The sequence below is a fragment of the Dipodomys spectabilis genome, unplaced genomic scaffold (assembly GCF_019054845.1).
Source record: "Dipodomys spectabilis isolate Male_0828 unplaced genomic scaffold, ASM1905484v1 ptg000145l, whole genome shotgun sequence".
Classification (NCBI taxonomy): Eukaryota; Metazoa; Chordata; class Mammalia; order Rodentia; family Heteromyidae; genus Dipodomys; species Dipodomys spectabilis.
In genome coordinates this window covers 18,595,878-18,622,613 of record NW_024870822.1, presented here as the reverse complement: position 1 = coordinate 18,622,613, position 26,736 = coordinate 18,595,878, and the positions used below count along the sequence as shown (strand labels likewise).

Genomic DNA, 26,736 nt, shown 5'->3' with positions numbered 1-26,736 from the left:
TTTACCATTTTCTGGAAAAATAAAATAAAATAAAAAAAAGAAGGTGTGGTTTGCTATTTTATTTTAAGATGCCAAAGATTGTCTAAGACTTTGCAGTGTCTCGTTTAAGACTTTTAAAATATTAAGATTCAAAAGTTATGAAAAAGTTTGGCACATTCAAGGTTTAACTCTACATGTGGAAAAAAAAAAATGGAATTCCGAGGCCTTTTGAATATGCTCTACATGCAGCTGCACGCGCTGTGGGCTTGTCCTGTTTCACAATACAAAATCTTGTTGTTTTCTAAAGTAATTCAGAATAAAAACACATTCACAATCTGTAGGCCGGCACAGCATACCTGAGTGAGAATGTTTAACCCCATCTAAAACAGTAACTTAAACCTTTATCAACATCCAAAAGGAAAAAAAAAATGTAAGACAAAAATATAAGACTTGTAAGACAGCTATGGGTTGAGATAAGTTTTCAAGTCCTGGTGTCTCATATTTAATATGTCTTCACCTAAATTAAAAAACAACAACAACAACAATAACAATAACGACAAAAAACTCAAGTTCATGAAAAATCAGGGAAAACTTAATCTGTCTCACACTTTACGAAACAATTAAGACCATTCTGCTGATGTAATTGTGGAGCCACAAATGCATGCGGGCTCTTTAAGAACTTTTTTGTAGGGGGGAAGGGGGGTGAAATGTCAGAGTATTTTTTTTTAATTCAGCAAACGACAACTCCTCAGTTGGCACTGACAGCCTCCGGGGCTTCGTTTTCACTGCTATAGTCTGATTTGGGATCGTCTTCATAGTCATCATACATTTCCATCTCATCCTCTCCGTTCATCATTTCATTCCCAGCTAAGCTTCCTCCGTCTGTCTTCATAGCATACGCGCTCTGGATGACAGGGAGACTGGGCTCTGGGCTGGCCGAGGTGCTAGAGCAGTCAGAGGTCATCTGAGGTGACGGTGTGGTCGTTGCCATAGTAATAGCACCAGGATACACAACACCTGTTCCTGTGGTGATTGGAATCTGAGGCTGTTGCCTGTGTAGATGAAAAAAATAAACATAAAAAAATAAAACAGAGGGCAAACCTCTATATACATGAGCTTCTCTATGACTCCGGCCCTTGATTCCCCAGAATTTCTAAGTAAATGACATTGGCATCCTAAGTAAATGACAAAAATATGACAAAAGCGTTCCCCTGGGGAGTCCTAGCACTGACTCTCAGTCCAATGCTGTGGACTATCAGCTAATGCTGTGGTTGGAGGTTAAATAATACAATGGAGTGATTTGCTGATGAATTTGCAACTACAAGCAGAGTTCTTTGTACTTGGCAAATATGGCAATGTTTGGCTAGCACTTGCCATTAAGAAACAATGTTATAACATATAGTTATATGACTATAGTTCACCAAAAAGACATGTAAGATTGGTTTTAAAGTGCTCAAGAGTATTGTTTTAAATTGATTGGTGGTGTGAGACATTGTAATGACATTGGTAAGCAGATGGGTGTTATCTTCACTGTAGTTTGAATACTGTACAGTTAAAAAAAAATCTTGTGTCATCTGACTGTATTACCCATGAATACCCTACTCCTTCCTTAAGGATGTTAGCACCAGACCCACTATGGCTCTCCCTGACATTGCCCACCATAATTCTTGACAGCTTCACCACCTGTGTCCTGATCATTCTGCCACCTCGTCACTCCATTTCTTGACCTCCACTACGAGGTGCTGATCTGGCCCTGTCCTTGTCTTGGGTGCTTACTCTCTTGTATGTAGCTGGTCTTGTCTGTCACTCACTATTCATCTTACACACTCTGCTGTCTGGCCACCACATGAGATCTTCCCAGCGTCCTCCCACCCCATGAAGATCTACAATTTCCTGATCCTCCAGCCTGTGTTCACTGCTCTCACTTGTACCCTCTGTGGTTGGCCCTCACTCACTTCTTTACCCAGTGGTAAGTTCTGTGGTTACTCTTTCCCTCATACTCTCAATTCTCTTACCTGATAAAAGACTCAAGTTAAATATAGCTCTCTGCCTACTCTGTTCAGGTACACAGATGAACTTGGCTGGAGAAAACACAACACCATGCTCACCATTCTCAGTTTACAAACATGAATTTTAAATCATTTTCTGGTGCTGTCCAGCCATCATACTTTACATTCGCCTGGCCTGCTCTGCCTTCTTTTCTAGACAATGATTTCATGTTTGCTCAGTGCTCAAATATCCAACTTCGTCTCCCTTGTTACTTCAAGCCAATGACCTGGATTTTCATTTCATGGAGGGACAGAAAGAAGCAAATCATAAGCTCCCACTTGTGCACTGACTTGCCTCTGTATCAGAGTCCCTGTCCCCCTAAGAATTAGTTCATACCCAATCAATATAAGGTGAATGCTTCTGCTGCTCCATTCAAACTATTTACTATTGCATACTAAGGAGGCTCTCTAGCCATTGCCTCTTCCATTGTATCATCAAGTTTCCCTTTCCCCTGGGCCATTCCCACCACGCCAGCTCTAGTAGAGCCCCTTTCAAAAGAAAATAACAAAACTTTCTTGGCTCACATCCCCGCCAGCTATTGTTCAACTTTTCTGATTTCCTTCCTTTCAACTCTTCCTTAAATTCATTTCAACTACTCCTAACACTATGATGAAACAGCCTGGAATCAGACCACCAATCTCCACACAATCTCCAAGTGTCAGTTTTCAGTTCACATCTTACTTGACTTATACCGTGAGCATCATTTGATATAGCTGGTCACTTTTCTTTTAGCTGAGGCATCAAAGAACTGAAGCACCTTAGGACTTGGTCTCTGAGGTACAAGGGCCTAAATTTCCCAGGTGATTTTGCCCAGTTTTATGACATTAAACCTTATCTAGAATGAGCACTAAAATCATAGAAACTTAGGAGACCAAGATCCAGAAGATCAAAGCCAGTCTTGATAGAAAAGTCTACAAGACTCCATCTAATAACCGGCTGGGCGCCGGAGCCTGTAAACCTAGCTACTCAAGGCTGAGATCTGAGGATCATGGTTCAAAGTCAGCCCAGCACCAAAGTCCGTGAGACACTTATCTCCAATTAGCCACCAGAAAACTGGAAGTGGCGCTGTGGCTCAAAGTGGTAGAGCGCTCGCCTTGAGCTGAAGAACTCAAAGACATGCCCAAGCTCAGAGTTCAAGCCCCACAACTGACAAAAAAAAAAAAAAAAAAAGCCAGCCTGGAAGTGTGGCTCAAGTGGCAGAATTCCAAACAAGGTGGGCAAGTGCAAGGTCCTGAGTTAAAACCTGGAAAATACCTCACTCCTAAATTACAGACATCTACAAATGCTTATTTTTATCTGGATGCCTGGACACCATCCTTGATCTTACAGGTGCAAAACTGAACTGATCTTTCTCCCACATATCTGGTCTTCACACAGCCATACTCAGCTCAGATAACGTTTACTTAACTTTTCTCAGACAAGGAACTGTCTCAGGACAGTCCTCAAATCCTGTAACCAGAAAACATAGTTGGTTAACACTTAAGGCAGTATCTGGAGCTCATCTATTTCTTACCACCTTCAGGCCTATACTCCTGGTCTAAGCTGCCATCTCTTGCAAGAGCCTGAACTTCCTGCAGGCCATTCCTTTCTCAGCCAAGTCTCAGAACGGTAGCTAGAGTGCTTCTTTGAAACCAAAGTCAAAGGACAGCATGGTGTTGCTTAGTTATAATCCTTCAATATTTTTCCATCTCATTCAGAGTCCAGTTGAAAGTTTTTACAATGGCCTACAATCTTTCATTCAATTTGGCTTGTCATCTCTCTGACATCTGTTACTGGTTTTCCTATGCCCCTGGCATTCTCTCCTCTTTATTTCTCTTTGAATAGTGAGGCAGAGTTTCGCCGCAAGACCTTGGCACTTGCTGTTTTCTCTGCTCACTTCTAGATACCTGCCCAGCTTGCCCCCTTACCTACTTGGGTCTAATGCTAATGCCCTCACCTTCTCAGTGAGGTTTTCTTCTGGCCACTCTATTTAACATTGTCTCCATCCTCTGAAGCTTCCAGCCACTTTCCTTGCTTTACCTTTTTTCTAAAGTACTTATGACTATTTGTAAAAATTGTTTGATTGCTTGACATGCACTATGAGAATGAGGACAGGAATCTTCAGAGAAATAGCTCCAGAATCTAGACAATGCTTGCAAGATAGAAGGCACTCAATAAACACCCATTGAATGAATAGAATAAATAAATATTCATTCATTCATAAACTAGGTGAATGAGAGAGGGAAAAAAAACAAGCCAAAACTCTAGGAAACCTATTCCAGACAGGAAGAGATGTTCTAAAATAAGATAAATAGAAAGGAGGGTAATAGGAAAGGATATGAATATAACCATCTTTAGAGGCTTGAATCTGTTCTCATAAACAAGAAAAGATCTCAGAGGGGCTTACTTTGGCAAAAATTGCTTTCTGTCATTGGGAAATGTTCCATATAGGAACCAGTTCCCATGAGAGGTGGAGAGGGCTCCTGCATTCCAGGAGCCAAAGCAGAAGGCAACGAGTACTCTAGGAGTTGCTGGATGTACAATGCTGAGGCTGTTTTAAATTATAACTGCTTTGTGGTTGCAAAATCATAAGCTAAGGTTTACACTGACCTTTGGTTATCAATATGAAAAAGGTCTGAAATTTTAAGTGAACATCGCTGAATAAGTCTAGAGTTTTCAAAATGTTGCTCTACTCATCCTCTTACATTTTCTTTACTGCCAGGGAAAATTCCGAAGCTCATCTTTTTTTTTTTATTTTTTAATTGAACATCTCACATTTCCCTAATGTTCTCATAGTCTCCATTATATGGAAACAAAGATCTCTTTTCTGCCAGTCTGACTTTCCCAAACCCCAAGTCTACTTCTCAAAGACGCTCCAAGGCTGGTTGGCCCTATTGCATAGTAATCTCAGTTTTACTTGGTTTTGTCTATAGCATCAGATCAACATTTGATTATATTCTATTTGTACAGGGTATACACTATGTTCTCTGTGTGTGCAACACACTGTTATTTGCTAATAATCTATTCATGTATTTCTGGCTTTTGAAATCTCATGTATACAGAAATAATGCTTAATGCTATATTAATATAGTATGGAGTTAGGTATCTAGCTGATTCCAAATAACCCCTTACCAACTGACTGGCTAATCAATGAACAAAAGGGAAAAATCGAGCCAGCATGCTCAAGCTTTGTCTATCAGGAACTACTTTCCTAGAAAGCATTTTTTCCTTCCTTTGCAAATCAATTTCAAAGTCAAAACACTGCAGATTTCACAAATAGGAGTAGTAGGCTTTACAAATCATGCATGTCCAAACAAAAGTCAGGGATGCCCATAGAACCAAGGTAGGCAAATAAAGGTGTCCTGGATGGAGCTCAGTATCACCACATGGTGTTCAAATCACAACAATATTTCTGGGGTGTAGGGTGGTTTTTGCCAATTGTAAAGGAACTGCATGTGTTTTCTAGCAACGTTCCATTGTTTGCTAACCCTTCAGGTTCTTACAGTCTCTAAATTGGCAACATTGTTCTAAACACTTTTCATATATAAAGTTACTTGAGATTCAGGATGGAGTTTCCTTATTGGCATTACTGTCATTATCGCCATTCTCAGTCTGCATATGAGAAAACTAGGAAGCAGAGAGTTTAAGTAAGTTGTCCAGGGGCAAGTAGAGAGTTCAGAGGAATAAAGATTGATATGTGTTAGATCCTACAGCAAGGAAGAGGAAAATGGAGCAACGAGCCAGAACAGTCTGACTCTAGAACTGGTGCTCGTCACCACTCTACTTCACAGGCTCTAAACAATTTGTAGGCTCTAATTGAGAGGGATGTGAAATAGCAAAAGGCATATGTTTCACATTCACATAAGCCTGGTTTAAATCGCAGTTCTGCCATTCGCTAGCTGTGTGGCCTTGAACAAATTATGTAGCATCTCTGAACACTGGAAGGGGGATGATACAGCTTATCTTGTCAATCTGACATATCCTCAGTAATCTGTAGAGTTCGCTTTGCAGAGTATACTGAATATGCTCAGTATTCAACAATTTACTACTATTACACAAAAACCTCAAATTTAATATTTAGAGTACCTGAATAATTTTCCACCAGTTCACAGTTAAATTACTAAGCAGTTTCAAATAAAAAGGACATTTAGTTATAATTATTCAGGAAAAGGGACAACTGGAGCTATAGCAATCCACAGAATATAATTTCCACATTAATTTTATAGGGATTATTACTAAATTCTAATAGTTAATTTTCCAATTAAAGGGCTTAGATCCCAGGTAAAAGCTAAATCTATCTCATGTTATTGACAAATCCATTTTATAATAGCTAAGTTAAAAAATCTTAGCTCATCAGTTACAGTTGTATAGTCAGTAAAATGAACAAAAATGTTGGCTAATGCTGTTTTATTGGCTTGGAAGTTATGCAAGTCTTTTCCAAATCATCCATAAAAATTGATCTTAGTCCAACAAGAAGTCAATAGCAATGTTGAAAAGTTTTGTTTGTTTTTCTCCCTGCTCCTCTTGTCATAACTTCACATTTAATGAAGATCAATTTCCAAAGATGAAGCTGAGGGAGCTAATAATCTATCAAATATAACTACTTAAACAAAAATACAAATCCATAAGTGGAAATAATACTTTGCATTGTACAGCAAATGTTACCAAAGCAAAGTAGAGGGAAATGTTTAATATTGGGGATTAAAAAGCAGAACATTCTGGTCATTGCCTGTAATTCTATAGCTTCATTCCATGGTCCTAACTTAGAATTCTATAGCAGGCTCTTCACTGTCAGGAAGCCTTGGTCACTACCTTCCAGAGCTCATTTTATGCACCATATGTTACTCATGCCTCATTTTTCTAGGTTCTGAGAGCCCTTGTTCAAATGGCACAGCTTTGCTAATGACTAGGGCCCTGAGGTGTACATTGTGGAAACATGGTGAAAGAGTTTGTTTCTTTGTTGTTGAGCTAGACAGAGGTGGGGATCTGAATCTGAATCTTTGATCTTTTACACAGGCACTACCACCTCAATTCCATTATCTTATTTGGAAGACTATATGATTACAGTGTAGACACACCACAAATGGTAGATATTATTCAAGTTATTTTCATTATATATCTTATAAGCACTGGTATGTGTTGGGACATTTTGATCCAGAGCTGTTTTAATATATTCTTTTCTAAAGGAAACAAAACTAACTAGTATTATCATTCACATTAGCAGAAAAATCACATAGTAGCAGAAAACAGAAATATTACCACTGACGGCCATTTATAACAGGGTGAAAGAAACTCTCTAAGTATTTATACAGGTGATGTGATTTGTGAGAAAGGCTGGACTTTCAGAAGATACCAAGTTTAAGCTTTTGATTCTGAGTTCAAGAGATAACACCGTATCAGGGACATACTAACAGGATTAAAGGAAGACATTTATCACAGTTTCCAATTTGCATTTTGTTACCTATGGCCATTCTACTGAACAGACACACTGAGTCAATATTTTCACTGATTTTCTGCCATGTGAATAGTCTAAGTTATAGTTCATTGTACTTTAATGTTAGAAGAATTCCTTTAAAAACAGCAAACACTTAGAGGAAATTGATGACCATTTTGATATGTCTCAAATTAGTAATATTTTGGAATCTGCAATAAAATGTCTTATGCTTCTCTATATCCTAGAAAGTTCTGCCTCAGTATAAAGAAATTCACTGGTTATTCAACGTGATATAAAACATGGTTTCACCATAATAGAGATATATATGAACTCAAAATGGCAGTGTTACAGTCTGCCTTTCAGAGCATTGTACCAAGCAGTGTAACACGTGCTTGTGAAAGCCGTGCCTCAGAGTTTTCCCTGACATCTCACAAGGTGTGGACTATTGCCTGTTTCGTTTCACAGGTGAACTGGTCAGTATTTGACTCCTAGTAGTTAAGACTTGGAAAGCTCACTTTTCTTTCTAGGATCCTAATATACTATGCAGACTAGGGTCCCAGAGTACTTTCACTGGCTTGTTGGGTTTTCTGTATTTCAAGTTAATTTTATCCTTTTAAACATATGCTTCTGAAATCAGCTCTTTGTCCAAGTGTATTTTCTTTGGAGAATCCCTAAGCAAAGAATAGCTCCTTAATTCCATGTGGTCTCCCTTTTCCCATCTTTAAATGACACTTTCTAATTGCCAGGCCCAGCACACAGCCCTCAGTTCTTTGTGTCAACAGTGAATATTGCTTCCTTTCTGTGCTCTCTCCTCTCTCTCTCTCTCTCTCTCTCTCATCCTCTCTCTCACCCCTCTCCCCTCACAATTCCCACTCTGATTCCAGATAATCCAGCCAGGGCCTCCAGAATGGTCCTCTGGTTCCAGCCCCCTCTCCCCCCCCCCCCCCCCCCCACCGTACTGCTAGGCCTAGAGTGTGCTGGAATCTACAGGCATCAGCATCCCCACTTATCCTGACTACTGTGGTTATGAGGGGCCTCTGTTGAATGTAGACAGCCAGTCAGCCAAGTCGAAATTTATACCAGAAATCTATTACCTAATTTTTAAACAAAATGACATGAAATCAGACTTGAAGATATCAAAAACATGTCTAGTTTCTGATTTAAGCAAGAAAATCCATATTGTTGCTGCTTCTACCACAGAATAATTTACTGCAACAGGAGTTCTGGATCTTATGCCAAAAATGAGGTCTTCTAACCAATGTCAAGGCCAATTATCTTGTGGTAGATCCCACAACAAAAGCAGACTATTGTGATTAGAGTCAGAAGCACCACCCAGAGAAGCCAGGAAGCTTCTGGAGATTTTCTTAAAGTTGGTTTTTATTTTCCCCCCATGTGTCCGTCTAAATAAACTACCAGAAACCATGTGTGGGGACTGAGGAGCTGAGATTAGCTGGAAGACAATGATAGGGACTGTCAATGGGGAGAGTAAGCTGGGACAGGTTTGTTTTGAGTTGAGCTGGAGCCATGTTGCAAAGCTGTGTACTTGTGACAGAGCAAAGATTCCCATAGCCAAGCCCCAACATGTCACAACCCCCTCCCTTCCTGAATCTCCCTCCCAGATACACTATCAGGAGCCATCCTGCAGTTTCAGGAATACAGAGCCCAGGTGGCTCCATGCAGAAATACATACCCCACAGTGAAGAACTGCCTCATCTCCTGTCGTCGAGACCGCATCAGTTGCTTATACTCTCCGATTCGGAGCTTTTTGCCATCGACAATGCAGGTGCGTTTCGGTCGGGGTTTGTATTTATAGTTTGGGTACTTCTCTAAGTGGATCTTGCTAAGCCGGGCCTGCTCTTCATAATAAGGTTGCTTCTCCTGGTTGGACATGGATTTCCAGCGAGAGCCTAGACAGAAAACAGCCTTAAGTGGCAAATACAACTAGACTGACCTCACACCACTTTTTTGCCTTTACTTTGTGTAGCTCCTATTACCATATACCATTGAGTGGTGTGTGTGTGTGTGTGTGTGTGTGTGTGTGTGTGTGTGTGTGTGTGTGTGTGTGTGTTACTGAGGATTGAACCCAGGGTGTTGTACATGGTAGGCAGGTGCTCTATCTCTGTGCTAAATAGATTGTTTTTTAAATACATCTTTGCTGCTTAAAGATCATTTTCTACACCAAAGTTCCAATTCATCTGCTCCTCCTCTTAAAAAGGGTAACAGTCTAAAACTTCCTAAGCATGCTTCTGTGCATGACTGCATTCACAGGAAAAGCTTGCTTGGGTCTAGAAATTCAAACATCTCCCACACTCAAAGTGTGTCTGGTGAAACTAACTTCTGATGTCAGCACATATTGATATTCTTCCATATATAAAAATGGGCATTGCCCTGTTAGTGGGGGGGGGGCAATTCTAAAAACTCAACTCACATGGATGTGGGTGTTGATACCTTATCCCTGTAATCCTTGCAACTCAGATGCAACTCAGAGATCTAAGGATTGTGGTCCCAAGCCAGTCTGAGCAGAAAAGTCCATGAGATTCTCTAACTGGGTGACTGAGGGGGAGCAGGTAAGAAAGCTAGATCGGGGTAGATTGGAGGTTTGGCTCAAGTAATAGAGTACCAGCTGTCAGTGAAAAACTAAGCAAGAGTGTGAGGCTCTGATTTCAAACTCTAGTATCAGCACAAGCATGCACTCACATACATGCACTCACACACACACTTAACTCTACTTAAGAAGTTATAACTTCAGACAGGAAGGTCCAGTTGGAAATATATATATTTATATTTATATACTTATATATAAATATATATATACCATTTTCAAGTACTATAAATGTCCACCCAAAGCTATACCAATAAATGTACAAAAATTTTAAATATGATTTACACAGGAAGAAGGAAAAGTATTCATGTCTTTAATTTTGTTTATAAAGAATCATCTAAACACTTGACAAAGAAGGGATGTGTTTTTTTAGATGTATCAAGTTGCATTTTTGTGCCTTACTGGTGAATAAAGCGGTAACAGCTGTGCAGGCTGGATGTTAGCTATTCTTCCGTGGAGATTTTTCATACCTAAACAAATGAAAACGTTCTACAAATATTCCCTGTAGCCAGCAATATGCTGGTCTGCTTTAACAGCACATCCATCCCTGTTCTTTCCTGATTGTTGTGCACAAGTTGTGCAAATCGTCTGTGCAGATCAGTCTCTGTGCTGCTGGCTTCCCAGCAGCTGAAAGCCCCAGTTGAGGATTCTTGGCACTCTTGAAATGCTTGTGTATAAAAGTTGACACTTAATGAATGGACTTGCTATCCTCCAAATCATTTTTCACAGAATGCATATCAATAATATAGATTCCTCACGGCTGCCCAACCCGAAACACAGAGGGTCTATTCCCATCTGAAAGCTTACTAATATTATTAACAAAATGGCAGGAGACAAATAAAAAGATAATGCTGATTTCTTTTAGAATGACTTTTAGTTTGAAAAAAATTATAATCTGTCCATTAGGGATATTTTGATTTAGAATATACTTAAATTCAAAAGAATAACATCCCTAAAATCTTAAAAATAAAACATCACTTAATTGTCATGACAGTTAGGATCTATTTTAAAATTCAAAAGTCAAAATGAAAAAAAGAGAAAAATGCGTATTTGAATGTTTCACCACTATTTGATCTATGTATATGTTTTAAATTTTCTTAGAGGTCAGTGACTCGAAATGTCTCAGAATCAAGTTAAATTATTTATGTAGCGACAAAACACATGTATTTGTGTATGTCCATATCACCGATATTTACTCAGGTTAAATATTTATTGCTTTTGAACAAAACATTTAAAAAATTAAAGCCACAGTTTAAGTCTGTAATGTTTTTCAGCTTCTGAAACTGCTCTCTTTGCAATTTTGTCACATCGTGACAGCTTAAACAGAACAGTGCCTTCTGTGTTTTTCCTTTTTAAAGAGGAAACATGTTGACTGTAATGCTGCATGTTGAATAAAATATGTTCAATATGTTGTGCACAATAATTCCAAACTATATAATCTCTGCTAGGCAAGCTTTACACTAATAGAACAAGGCTTGAGTTTAATCCTGAGAAACAGGAGAATCGCTGGCAATTTACCACAAAGTGGGCCTCTGCCCTGTGGTCTGTGTGTTCAACTCACTGCTATGAAATTTCAACTCGTCATCTCTTATTAAAGTAAATGTAGCTTTACTTTGCAACTCTTAAAGTTATCATTAGAGGCATTGTTCTGCACTTCATGAATTTCACACTATTTTGGGTTTCACCCCTCATCCTTCATAAATGCTTGCAGGGGAACATATGAAACCAACAATGCTAGAACAGAAAACTGAAGTCTTTGAGTTTTTCCAAGATTGCATAGCAACTTATAAATTTTAAAAGCCTGAATGAGAGGGTAGATAAAGCTTGCCCTCAAGATTCCTGTTTAGCAATGTCCCTGCAGGAGTGGCTGAATTCACGATATTAACATATTACTAGGAGTACTTTAGAGATTTGCCGTTAGCCTTGCCATGGCAATAGTTTTGCCCTTAAAAGAAAGTTTTAGCCACCTGCTCTATGTATGCAGTAACTCATAAACCTGTATGTCGGGTGGTGGGAGAGGTAACAAGATGGTAACAAAAGGCTGTTGTGGCAACTGGCTGTATTTCATTTGACTCCTGCCACCTACAGTTGAAGCCCAATTATGCCCCTGCTTTTCGCTCTTGTGGTGGGGTAGAGGCTGGGGGGAAGAGAAAGAGAGGAGAGAGAAAGAGGGAGGGGGAGAGAGAGAGAGACAGAGAGACAGAGACAGAGAGAGAGAGAGAGAGAGAGAGAGAGAGAGAGAGAGAGAGAGAGAGAGAGAGAGAGAACACACTAGCACTAGCTGTGCCACTGGCCACTGCACTTACCTAAGATTTTGCTAATGTTGGAGTTGTGCATGTCAGGGAAGGCTTGAAGGATTTTCCTCCTCTCATCCTTCGCCCAAACCATAAATGCATTCATTGGTCGCTTGATGTGTGGCTCGCTGCTGGCTCGGCCTCGGGCATCCCTGTAGACTCGTGCTTCAGCCACAGTGGCACCTCCTGTTGGCCAACAATAATACTGCTGTAGTTTAGCTGCAGAGCCATTCATTGCTTTACTTCCTGTAGTGTTAGGGCAGGAAGAACAAGATGGGTGCAAAGCATTATTATATGGCTAATGCAACAGCTTGCTGCCTGGCTCCACTGCTTCCCTCCTCTTCTGTTCTATGCAGTCTTGTGGAAGCAGAAGACAGTTCCAGATGTTAACTCTACATGACATGCTGACAAAGCCCTCAAAGAGACACTGGGAAGAATTAATTTTGCATGTTTTTATATACCTTGATTACTTTCATGGTAATCATTAACTGTCATATCATTTAATGATGTTAAAGTAATGGCTGGTGTTACTCTCTGGTAAACTTTGCTACTATAATTTATTTCTTCAAAAGCAGGCCTTTTTAGTCCATTTTAGCATCATTTGCCAAAAATTCTATACAGTATTTTGTGTTGGCCTGTGATCTTCTCAAGGCTTGGGAGACCTTTTTCCTATTGCTTGATGCTTAAGTCCAATTTGTCCTACAAGTCCGATTCAACTGTTGGTGTTTTGTGAATGAGGTAGTTAATGAAATAAAAAATATTAACTAAGCAATGATGAGCTAGGATTTAAGTGAATCAAGCAGCTCCTGTTTTCGAGGCACTTGCAGTTTGGAAAGGAAGCAAACCATTCAAACAAAAGATGTGTGGTAAATGTTACAAGCACCAGACAGGATGGTCACCAGTGCTTCTCAGAAGATATGATGGCCCAGCTGAGTCTGGAAAGATGAACAAGAATCAGCAGGTGACTGGGAGAGAGGAAGAATGACAGATGGGAAGGTTGTTTGGGCCAAAAGAAGTGCATTTGCAATGAGATTCTCCAGGCAACATACACTCACTCCTCATCTTCATGCTCCAGGCCCCAGGCCCCAAAGTGTTTATTGTTTCCCTCACTGACTGCCTCTGATCCTTCCACTTCATCTCCAAGAATATGAGATCATGAGAGATGGTGTTACTCCCATACTTGTATACCCAGGAATCCCCACATAATGGATAATAATTATGTGCTCAATAAATGTTATTTGGTTTTCAGTGCATATGCAAAAGAATTAGATTAAGGAGTAGTTATCTCAAGCGTCTTGATGTGTTTTTCTGTTGTTTAAGAGATTTTTTTCCCCATCTATCAAATTCTATGTAAATCTTTGTATTTTATGCTTTGTGAAGGGCTGAATTTAGTAGCATAGTAATTGAAAGCTCCTTGCGGATATGTCAGGAGATGAGGCTCATTCATTATTGTATGCTTTGGATCTGTGAAGTGTCTGGTATATGCATGGAAGTGGGAAAGAAGAGAGTGGGGAATAAGGGAGAAAAGGAGGGAGAAATGAAAGAAGGAAGGAAAAAGGAAGCCTCTCTTTGTTTTGATACTTCTGACCAGTATAGCACACCAGTGTATGCTTTGCCATGTAGAATATCCTGAATATCTCCTTATAGATAGAGACATTCTACAGTAAAATGTGAAGTAGTTGGTCGGAGGGCCTCAGCCACCAGCTGTATGCACTGGAAATCTTACTCACAAAAGTTTAGAAGCAAAATAAACATTAAACCCAACATTTCTGTTTATCTACTATAACTTTCAGTTCAGTGAAGTTACACGGGAACAACATCACCTAATCAATCTCTAGCCTTTCTTTCCTATTTCCAGATACCTTGCTTATGTAGCTTGTATGTGTCAAAGCCAGTAATAAATTAGGACATTAAAGGGTGCTATTATTTCAAAAATATGATCATCATTTACAACAATAACAAAAAAGACAGGATAAAAGGATGGAAATAGCTAATATTGTGAAATGTTTTTCTAAACAGGAAGGAGATCAGAGAAGCCACTTTCTGGAGATCATGCAAAAAAAATCTTGCTTTATAAACAACTCTTCTTTTAGACCTACTAGACAGAATGATGCCTTACATGAAACGTCTCGGATCCTAAGATGCATAACTAATATGCTACCTTTTTGCCACCGTACCCACAGTACATTAATTTCATTTAAAATGCACTGACCATACAGGATAAATTGATTTCACTTTATATGGATTTGACAGCCATGTTTATTGTGCAGTGAAATGTAGTGTAGCTTCCAGCTGACAATATCCATCAACACAGGGCAATATGCTGACTGCTGGGCCAGATGAAGGCATACATTACTCTGGAAGTGAAACACTCATTCAGATACGACAGTGTCTTCTCCTGAGGATCACCATGGTAATTTATGATGCCCTCAGTGCCATTACTTTACAACTGACATGGATTCAGCAATTTATATACTGGCATGCATACACATAAAAGGAGACAGGTTTGTGGAGAATGTCAGATGCAAAAACATTTCAATATTATTCTAAGTTAACTACTGTGCCACAGGTGATTAACATTTGAGATCTGCTTTTGCCGTTTGTAGCTTTCTCACTACCTCTAGCAAAACCTAATAGTTGACTTGCTTTTCCTTTCTTCATTTACAAATGCATATTTCATTGTAAATGGGAAGTTTTCATCTCCTACAGACTGACAGACATAGTGGTGGATTTTTTTAGACTCTGCAGTTTGGAGAAACATTTTATATCTCTTCTCCATACTGTCGCTGCTCTCTGGGACATACCCAATGCCTTCCTCTCGTGTGCTCTGCCATAGTGTTAGCAAATGTGCCTTACAATCTTCTGCTTCACTAAATTCTATCTTCTCCTAAGAACAGGATTCAGGCCCAACCTTCACCAAGTACTCTGTACTGACCTTTTCCCACATCTCATATTTTCTACATTACTCCACTCAATTATACAGAATACCTTTAGGACTCATAAGGAATGTTTCCAGATATTCAAGTACACTACATAGTATAAAACTGCATGGTAGGTAGAGGAACATTTTTAAAAGGCTTTAAGGCACCACATTTTTTCCCCTGTCCCTTCCAGGAGGTGTGAGCTGAAAAATGAAGGAGGATATCTTAAACTAGTAATGATGGATCAGATGAACCAAGTGTTAGGAAGAACAGACTTATCCAGGGAGATCAAAGTTTGAACCCACGTTGAATAGGACCTGCTATCTGATCCGACTCAACATCAGTGACTTTTAATATGATACAAATTTTCAGTGTCCAGGTTTTTTGTACAATCATTATGGGCAAATGTTTTCCCAGGTTTTCCCTTTCCCAGGTTCTATTTTTACCTATTTATTTCCTATTCTCTAAATATGTGATACTTAAAAACTACCTTGTTGCTACCTGAACTATGCCCAGGATATCACCCCACTTAATTAGGCAGTCAATGAAAAGCAAAAACGAACCTATTTGCCTATGAAAGTTGGCTTCTCCCTCCAGTCTGAACAACTAACATCCTGAAAAGGCAAGATTTAGGATATAATACCACAACTTATCACAGAGCGTTAGTTAAAAAAAAAAAAAAAGCAATATTGTAAACCAGAGACACTCCATAAGGGTGTGTTGAAGGTTTCTCCTCTTTTTGTAGTTATTATACCACATACAGCTTCTAAAGAATTTATGGAAGCACTCAATAGAAAGATGCTTTCTTGATAAAATATTGAAATATTGAACTGAAACCTTGGACAGAAAGTATTTCTCAAGATTATTTCCTTTTTCACTGAAAGTATCTATCACTTGAACTTCCAACCTAGGTTTGGGCTAAAGTCAATACTTCTAAAAGATATGAAAGACTACAATATCAAAAGAACATTTGGAAGTATCCTTAACCTTCCCTAAAATTTCCTCATTATGAAAAATAGCTAACAAATTGTAATTGCAGAAATATATATTATATACATATCTGTGTATATATATATATGAATTAAAAAATTTGAAAAATGGCAATTTACCACATAAGGAAAACTCTTATAAGGAGTTAAAAAATCTACACATCAAGTTTATGTTTCTGAAAACAACATCATTAAGGCTAAAAAAGTATTGAGTTCTTAAATAAGCAAAATACTCTATCGGCTTCAGAACTAAATTGTCTTAGAGAATAGCTCACTATTCTATGAGAATTTCCTTTCCTTTTAATAGCATAGGAAACATTTGTGGATTCAAGATAGGGTTTCTCACAGAAAGCAGTTGGAAGAAGCCTAGACATTCAGCTTATAACAGAGGCTAGCTGCTTTCCCACAGACCTAACTGTTGCTAACTACCAGCATTCACAATCACAATGACAACTACTGAAGAGCCAGGAATCCAGAAGAACCAAACCAAGAGGCACCAGGGGAAAGTATGGTGTCTGTACTCCAGGATCTTCTCTTCTATACAACTTCCTCACATGAGGCTTAGAGCAAATAAGTCATCCTGCATCTCCTAAGTCATAGTTTGTATAAATGCAAACTTTCAGTTAAACAAAGAAAAAGAGCTAATCCATAGAGGGAAAATAGTTATTGCAAAACAAAGACCTCCTTAGGAAGTTGTGACTTGAATGATTTAGAGAACACAGAAAATTAAGCTTTTCCAGGTGGGTTGGAAAGACGGCCAGTTTCACCATCATAGCCGATGGCAATGGTCCTGAACTAATCTTAGCGAGGCCCCTTCCTGAGAAAATTCCAGAGGCTATCTAAGCAAATGACTGCTTGGTCTGGGTTTGTGCATATATAAAAATTTTCTGAATCCAGGAGCTCGGGATATTTCTGTAATGTCCCTAGTAATATTTATGCATTAATTCAGCAAACACTTCTGACAAATCTCAGATGTTCCAAGCATTGTCATGGGGCCTACAAAGAGAAATGGCACATGTACTTTGTAATTGTCCTTTGTAAGTGATGCTAACAAAAGTAATGAAAAAGTACTATGAAAGCAAACAGAAGCCAAAACACTTATTAGGGTAGACAGACATGAATATTAGAGGCTTCAGAGATAAAGGACTGTTTAGATAGCATCTTAAAAGAAGATCAAGCATATAGCAGTATGTGTGGGTATAAAGTATTCAACACTGGGAAACCAGTGTAAATGAAAGTATAAAGTTATTACAAAAACACGAGAAGTTTGGGGGAATACAAAGAAGTTGGCTTAGAATTCCATTGTGTATATATACCACATTTTCTTGATCCATTCATCTACTGAGGGGCATCTGGGTTGTTTCCCTATCTTAGCTATGGTAAATAATGCTGCAATAAACATAGTTGTGCTGGTAGCTTTAGTATGGTCTTGTTTGTGATCATTTGGGTAAATGCCCAAAAGTGGGATTGCTGGGTCGTAGGGGAGCTCTATGTGGAGTCTTTTGAGGAACTTCTATGCCTCCATCAGAAAGAATGACATTGCCCCATTTGTTAGGAAATGGAAAGACTTGGAAAAATTTAAATGCAAATTTCAGTAAGCCTTTTCGAAGGCACTTAGTCACGTTGGTAATTTCTCTTTTAGTGTCCATTTTGAACACTTCTAAAATGTTTTTGGTTCTCTCTGTAACTTAAAGACTTCTCAAGTTGACTTCAGGGTACCCAAGCAATCTGATTCTATATAATTTTCCAACTTCATCTCTCAGAACTTTTATCCATAAGCCAAGCCATAGCCAGCTTCCATATATATATATATATATATAATATGTATTATATATATATATATATATATATATAACTACTAAGAAAGAGAATTTGGACTTGAATCCTTCAAGTGATAAGGAGATTCATAAACACCTTTGGCTTTCTTTCCATTGAAGTGCCAGATGGGGCAAATCCTTGGAAACAAATTCTCTATGCCAAGGCTAAACACACAACCTAAGGCCTAAAAACAAATTGAAATAAAGTTTCTCTAACAGTGAAACTAAGCTTCCATAAGTTCAATAAGATCAACAAGCACCTTAACTGACTCTTACCACAAAATATAACATTTTCAAAGGAATATAATAAAATGAGTCATCACACAATATATAGTAAAAATTACTAGTTAAACAACCAGAAAAATGTAACCCAGATACAAAAACCAACTAGCCACCACCAATAACAAACCTCCAACCATCAATAAGAACAAACAGAGGTAAAGTTACCTGAATTTAGTGAGAAATATCAACTAACAGGTTGAGAAATGTGTACAAATTAAAGGAAAAAGAAAACCACATCAAGTCTATTCAAAAACCAAAATAAATTTCAGAGAAAATGAGATTAGTAATACAAAGAATGGTTGATTATTCACTAGAAATAATAAAGGCTAGAAAAGAATGGAACACTTTTAGAATACTGAAAGAAACAAACTAAATCTGGTGTTGTAGCTGGTAAACATGTATTTCCAAAATGAATGTGAATGGAGTATTAGTCAGCCATAAAGAAGAACAAAATGCCATTACTTCAACAAAATGGATGGAGTAGGAGGACATTAGGTTAAGTGAGATAGGTCAAATACAAAAATAGTTAGCACATGTTCTCTCTTTTGTAAGGGAACTAAAAAATGTTGGCTTGAACATAATCACTAGATTACTGGGGCCTGGGAAAAGTGCCAGGAGATGGCAGGGTTGAGGGTAGAAAAAAAGTGACTAGGTATGGACAATGTACAGTGTATGCAAGTATAAAAATTTGCATTAATTATATATAATTATTATGTGTTAGTAAAAAATACATAAACAAAAATAAGGAACGGTCATTACAGAACACAAGGAAAGTACTAAAGGACAAATAATAAAATTACTCATGGTTCTACATGCAAAAATATGGGCCAGGTGCCAGTGGCTCATGCCTGTAATCCTAGCTCTAAGGAGGCTGAGATCTGAGGATCATTGTTTGAAGCCAGCTTGGGCAGGAAAGTCTGTGAGACTCTTATCTGCAACAAACCACTCAGAAAACCGGAAGTGGCACTGTGGCTCAAGTGACAGAGTGCTCACTACCTGAAGAGTTGAGGGACAGCGCCCAGGCACTGAGATTAAGCCCCACAACTGACAAAAAAAAAAAAAAGAGAGAGAATGTGAAATATGCTCTTTGGTAATAAAAGCTAAGAGAATGAGGTAATAGCAGACAGGCCAAAAGAGATATTTGACTGAACTTCTCAAAGTGATGAGAAATACTAAACAAGTGAAAACCAGATACAGAAGAAGAAAGTAAGAACATCGAAACTCACACGTGACTATTCTTTTCTTCTCTGGATTCCATTAATAAACAACTAACTGTTTATTATTTTTTAAGACAAAGGACCATTTAGAATGAAGTAAAACTCTAGTTGATGAGAGTTTCAAAATATGAAGAAGTTAAATATGGGACACCAATGGCACATTAGTAGGTCAGAGGAGGAGGATAGTAAATGAATTGTAAAGCTTGCTGTGTTTTATGAAGTGTTTTTTTTTTGTTGTTGTTGTTGCTTTGTATGTCCCTTCCCCACGGTATGACCCCTGTTTTCACTGTATTTGATGTTGGTATAATTTGGGGCGTGGAAGGGAAAAAACAACATGTTTAAATAGGGATACAGGTGGACCCATTGCAACAATGAGATGTACAAGTGGTTATGTCAAAAAACAAACTTTACAATTTAGGCGGGTGGGATGGGGGTGGGAGTGGGGAGTGTAGTTGTGGAGGTGGGAGGGAAGGGAGGGTAGGGGAAAAACAAAGGAGGAGGCAACAGTGCTTGATAAGAAATGCACTCATTACCTTGCTCATGTGATTGTAACCCCTCTGTATAGTATTTTCACGACAAAAACTTATTTTTTAAAAAAAGAATACTTAAGGATGTGTAGTGAGTCCTTAGCAAAACCAATATTCAAAAATATACAGGGGTGGGCTGGGAATGTGGTCTAGTGGTAGAGTGCTTGTCTAGCATGTATGAAGCCCTGGGTTTGAATCCTCAGTACCACATAAACAGAAAAAGCCAGAAGTGGTGCTGTGGCTTAAGTGGTAGAGTACCAGCCTTGAGCAAATGAAGCTCAGGGACAGTGCCCAAGCTCTGAGTTCCAGCCCTAGGACTTGCCAAAACAAAAAACAAAAAACAAAAAACCCCAAACAAACAGGGGTATATGCTTCAAAAAGATGCAATTAATCCAAAGGGAGGCAGTAATGAAAGAGTGGAAGGTGGAAAAACTTTAAGAACAAACAAAACAAAGTCCATCAAATTCGACAATTATATTAAATAAAAATAAATTAAATAATTCAATTTTAAAGTCAGAATGGATTAAAAAGTGAAAAAAATCAATGAAATAGAAAACAGAAACAATTTTAAAAAGTGTAAGGATATTTTGAAAGAAAAAAATCAATAAAACCAAAAGCCATTTCTGATTAAAAAACCCACAAATATTCCAATATTTAGATTGAAAAGGTAATGCATCAAATGGACAATAAGCAATAATATGAATAACTTAATTCCAATAATCTGAAAATAGATGAATAGGAAAATGTCTTGACACAGATCATCAAATTTTGTTGAATGAATAGAAAATATAAGTGCTTTCATAGCTAATAAATCTATAACCAAAAACATCCCTATGATAAACTCAAGTCCCAAATGATTTTACTGATAAATGTCAAACAGTTAAAAACAAAAAAGCTAGATACCTGGCTAATAGAGCACCTGCCTAGCAAACATTATGTCCTCAGTTTAAAACTCCAGTGAAAAAGGAAGGAAGGAAGGAAGGAAGGAAGGAGAGAGAGAAAGAAAATTAAAGAAGGAGGGAGGAGAGAAAGAAAGAGAAAGAGGGAGGGGGGAAGGAAGGAAGGAAGGAAGGAAGGAAGGAAGGAAGGAAGGAAGGGAGGGAGGGAGGAAGAAGGGAGGGAGGGACGGAGGGAGGGAGGGAAGGAGGGAAGGAGGGAGGAAGGGAGACAAAATAATAATCTAGCACTGGCACAGCAAATAGGGAAAACACTTCCCAGTAATAGCAATATGGACAATATATCATGACCAAGTAGGATTTATTTCAGGCATATAAAATTAGGAAATATAATTCGAGAGTCAGAAAATATAATTCTCTAAATAACTGAGCAAAGAAAAAACATGTTTTTTTCTATTTTTACCCTATCACAATAGATTGATAAAATGGTTTGGACACAATTCAATACCCTTTCAGGATAAATATGCTCAAGAAACCAGTAATAGAAGTAAATGTTCTCATTCTCTTAAAGACTCAAGATCCTGTCTTCCCCGCCCCCCCCCCCCACAAAAGAATAAAAACATGCAGGGGACATTGTTCAATGACAGAGCATCTTCTTACCAAGTATGAGATTCTTGTGCTCAAAGCTCAGTACTGTCAGTAAAAAGGTTTAAAAAATTGCCATGAATAAAAAAAGAAACACAAATATCATCAGGTTGCCTTAGAGAACTGTTGACAATCACTTTCCAAAATCCTGTGTTTTGCAAAGAGTTACATGATATGTTTAATAGTCCCTTATTTTGGTTAGTAGAGAAAATGATGATGGCTACATTAGAAACTAAAAGGTAGAAGATGAAGGAATTTTAGAAGGGATATGAAAAATTACAAGAGGAGAGTATTAAAATTGCATCCAATTTGTTCGCCATGTTTATCCCACAAAATCTATCTTAATATGGTAAAGCTCTAATTCAATATGCTATAGCAATGGTTAACAGCTGTCTGTCTTTAATTATGAAAGCCCTTTGCTAAATTCTTGTGCCTGCTTACTGCCAGAAGGTTAACTTACTTTTATTATAAAAAGGCTCCTTGAAATTCAAATTTAATTTCTTCTTGTAAAAAAATAAAACCCCAAACCAACAACAACAGAATTTTACTTGGCAGGAAAAATACATTCCATGGCTGATAAACAGCCTTAATCATTCCAATCATAGTAGCTCAGAACTATAATTCTAGCTACTTGAGAAGCAGAGGTAGAAGGATCCCAGTTTGGGGCCAGTCTGGGCAAAATTTAGTGAGACCTAGTTCAAAGAACCAAACAAGGTGTGGTGGTACACACCTGTAATTCAAGCAACAGTAGAGACACAGATAGTAGGATCATAGTCTGAAGCCGGATGAGCAAAAGTAAGATCTTCTGTAAAAAACAAACAAACAAAAAAAAAAAAAGGGCAGGGAACATGGCACAAGTAGTAGAGCACCTGCCTAGCAAAGTGCAAGGCCTGCCCACATACTGCCAGAAAACAAAACAAAACCTAACCTCAATCATTGGGGAAGGGAATATGTTCCTCACATCTGAGAACAAAGAATCGCCAGAATTGCTCTTAGGTCTTACATAAAACATTAGCCAGATAGATTAGTAAAAAGAGGTGGAATGACTTAAGGGAGGCAATTGTAAACATAGATGCATTGTTCTGATGCATTGCGTTTGGTGGAAAAATAGGAACCAGTGCAGAGGAACAAAAATGAATTATCTTGATGAATTTAAGATGTTTTCATCAGTTATTTCAATGTAGAAGACCATAAACAAATCCTCATTTCCCTGTGTTCACCGTAAGATTTTTTTTTGTTTTTGTCAGTTGTGGGGCTTGAACTCTAGGCCTGGGCGCTGTCCCTCAGCTCTTCAGCTCAAGGCTAGCGCTCTACCACTTGAGCCACAGCTCCACTTCCATTTTTCTGGTGGTTTATTGGAGATAAGAGTTTCACAGTCTTTCCTGCCCGGGCTGGCTTTGAACCGTGATCCTCAGATCTCAGCTCCTGAGTAGCTATGATTATGGGTATGAGCCACCAGCACCTGGCCCTAAGATTCTTTAACTGCACTAAAAACAATTTCTCTATGAACTTCAACTGCTGAACTTATTTCTATAAAGAAACTTATTGGATAAGCTCTAAAGACAGATAGCTAGAAAGATAATCATATATACTATACACATAAAGAAAACCATTAACACTTTGGAAATGACCATTTTACTGATCACTAACCAAGGTGGTTTTTTTTGTTGTTGTCGTTGTTTTTCAGAATGTGTTTGAACTTACGGCCTTGCCTTTGCTTGACTGAGCTCTATTACTTGAACCATACTTCTAGCCTCTGTGTGTGTGTGGGGGGGGGGGGGGGGTATGTGTATGTGCTGGTCCTGGGGCTTGAACTCAGAGTCTGGGAGTTGTCCCTGAGCTTTTTTGCTTAAGGCTAGCACTCTACCACTTGAGCCACACCTCCACTTTCAGCTTTTTCGATGATTAGTTGGAGATGAGTCTCATGGACTTTCCTGCCCAGGCTGGCATCAAACAACAATCCTCATATCTCAACCTCTGGAGCAGCTAGGACTATAGGTATGAGTCATTGGTGCCTGGTTCAGCTGGATTTTTTTTTTTTTTTTTGCTGGTTATTTTGGAGTCTAGTGGATTTCTCTGTTGAACCATGATCCTTCAGCTCTCAGCCTCTTGAGTCTCCTGGATTATAAGCATTAGGCAAGTACCTGGCCCAAAGTAATTCTTCTGAAAAGCACCTTTTTAAGATTACAAAGTCTAGAGATTGGTTCCTGGAATAGCAACACTGGGTGTGTTAAGTAAATCATAAAGTAATATTTAAAATATTTTTACTAAATACATCATTATCCTGATCCCTTTTACAATCTTTTGAACTGAGTAGGATGGTAGATGTCATTTGGAGCACTTCACCAGTAGGAAAACCAAGGCTCAGAGTACTATTGTACTACTTAGGAGTAGAGCCAACTCTAGAACTTAGGTCTTCTATACCAAGCCACCCCGGTTCACTATTCAGTGCTCTGAAATAACTAAATTTCAAAATCTCCATTCCAATGACTGGAACATAACTTTCCCCTTGTAAGGATGAGATTTCTCTGCACAGCTAAGCACATTAGAGGAGCCCATTACCAGTTATGAAGTTCATGCCACTATCTAATTGGTCTCTGAAATACTGCCCCGCCAAAGAGGCAAAGGCATTCATTCAAAGAAAGCACTAACAACTGAAATTACAGCAGGGATTAGAACGATGCTAAATTACTGCATTCCTTGGTTGCAGGATTATGAGCAAGTGTTATTGTGGATAAGCCTTCTATATTTTTCTATTAGAAACTCCATTCTCCTTAAAAGATCAACAAGAAGAACCAAAAGGGAATTCCCTAAGGTCAGCTCTGAGGAAACATAAACCTCTAATTCAATAACTCTGCTACTGCTCTGAAAAAAGGCTTTATTATTGCAACATCCATATGGAGCCAATTGGACATTAATGACTAATCAATCCCTCCGCTTTCTATTCTACTTAAAGTGTCACAAACCATGTTTAGATTAGCCCATTTCCTGCTTAGGATTGCTCAAGATGTCTTTTGTTCTTTCAGGACCAGCCTGATGGAGGCAGCTTAAACAAACACACGACCGGAGTGGCGCAGGAGTTATAAAGTGCCATATGTGAGTGAACAAAGGGGCTATACTAAAGCCTTTTGTGGTATTTGTTAATGTTTTTCATCTGAGCTTAAAAAGGCTTAATGACTTTGTGGTGAGCTGATGCATGTGGCTCGTGGCTTTACAAAATGAAGGAAATTCTAACCAGTGATATACCACCAGAGTCTGTGTTTTCAGGAGTCTCCTGCTTTAAGTTTTGGTGCCCGTGTTTACATTGGTGTTTTCATTTTTTTTTAATTCTCAAGTTATATTTGCTTTACACAGATAGCTAAACAGAGTCCTTTATCTTGTTTCAACTGTAGAATCCCAGGGCAGCTGGGATAACTTACGTGCTTCTTTACTTTAATGACCTGCAAGTAGCACAGCACATCAAATATTCCACTTGTTATCTACACTCTGGATGGTGGCACAGAAGGAGGGCTCGCAAGCTGTTGAACTCAGGCAAAAAGGCAGCATTTAAGTTTGAACCAGAGACCACTGGGGATGAATAAGACAACAGGTTCTGGCTTCTAAAGTTTTCAGGAGAACCAGGCTCAGGTTCAAGAAGACACCCTTGGAGAATACATGACTGGTGAAAACCTGGTAAACTAAATATTTCATGCTGCTCTGCATTTTCTGGCTTCAGCCCATCCCAGCTCCTATCATCGACTCTACATGAAATGAAGCCGCAGAAATCAAGGTGAAGTTACCAGATGCCCTGAAGTCCTTCCCATTTCTAACCCTTACTGCCTCTACTGGGCTATCCTAAAAGCTAGCCTTCTGGCTCGTATTCTTCCTGTTGTTGTCGTTGTTGTTTTTAATCTTTTAACTTCCACTTAAATGCATCTTTCCTAAGTTCAGCCAGAATGATCCATCATAAATGCAATTCTGATCAGGCCATTCTTATATTTAAAACTCTTTAATACTCCCTAATATCTGAGTCCGAATTCTAACATGGATACATCGCTTTCTACCATCTCCAGCTATTTTGCTCAAAGCCTCTTGTTTTATAACATGGTACAACTTCTATATGTATCTATACATTTGGTTTTTATACTAAGAACTTTATTGTCAAGGTGATGCACAGAGGGGTTACAGTTACATAAGGTAGTGAGTACATTTCTTGTTGAACTTGTTTCCCCCTCCCTCATTTTTATGCTAAGAATTTGAGCTCCCTCTTTTCCTGGAATTACCTATTCATCTCACAATTACTCATGGTAGACACATTTTGGGGGTCTGTCTATTTAATGGAAGTCTTATATGGCTGCCAGGATATACAGATATTCTAGGATCCTACAGCAGGCACACCACGCCTACCTCTGTTTACCTCTATCTTAATATTTATCATATTTTACCCAAATTACCAGTTTCATGTGTCCATCTTGTTTACCAGTCTGTGTACCCTACAGGAAAGTGATTGTACTGTCTTATCTATAGATGAGACTCAAGGCTGGTCCCAGGCTGCCAGAAGGTAAATATTGAAAGGTCAATGGAGACAGCAGAGAACGGCAGGCATCTTCAACAGTGAGAATGTTAGACACTCAGATGTCTGCGTACTTCATTAGTGTCCACGAGTTTGTAAACCCAGATTTCATATAAATCTCCATTTTTATCTCTCTTATTCTGGTAAGTGTCTTGAAGAATGATTTCAGTGGGAAAAATGCACCTATCCCTGTTAGAGACTTGGACATTATTGGTTCTCACTTTTCTTTTGTTGACTTGCCACACTGCACACTTGTGAGATACCAGCTTCCTGACTTCCAGAAAACCATAGAAGGATGGTAAGACAAGTCTGAGATTTAGAAGAATATCAAATCTGAGGGGCTGGGAAGGTGGCTCAGTGGTAGAGCGCTTGCCTTGCATGCATGAGGCCCTGAGTTCGATTCCTCAGCACCACATAAGCAAAAAGAAAAAAAAGCCAGAAGTGGTGCTGTGGCTCAAGTGGTAGAGCACTAGCCTTGAGCTGAAGAGCTGAGGGACAGCACCCAGGCCCAGAGTTCAGGTCCCATGACTGGACCCCCCCCAAAAAAAACAAA

At 38.7% G+C, this 26,736-nt stretch overlaps 1 protein-coding gene across 14 annotated transcripts in view; it reads right to left on the bottom strand.

Annotated features, from left to right (window-relative positions):
* Positions 1-319: 319 nt before the first annotated feature.
* The window catches only part of Sox6 (SRY-box transcription factor 6), a 375,414-nt gene continuing 348,997 nt past the window's right edge, over positions 320-26,736 (bottom strand). For 11 of the 14 annotated variants that reach the window (XM_042691570.1, XM_042691569.1, XM_042691573.1 and 8 more), the window contains 3 exons: positions 12,350-12,583; positions 9,132-9,348; positions 320-1,031 (listed from right to left, as the gene is read on the bottom strand). In XM_042691570.1, coding sequence (XP_042547504.1) covers positions 728-1,031; positions 9,132-9,348; positions 12,350-12,583 — 755 coding nt within the window. In that variant the 3' untranslated portion in view covers positions 320-727. The remainder of the gene's footprint in view (positions 1,032-9,131; positions 9,349-12,349; positions 12,584-26,736) is intronic. The other 3 variants (XM_042691576.1, XM_042691577.1, XM_042691583.1) reach the window with 1 other exon arrangement.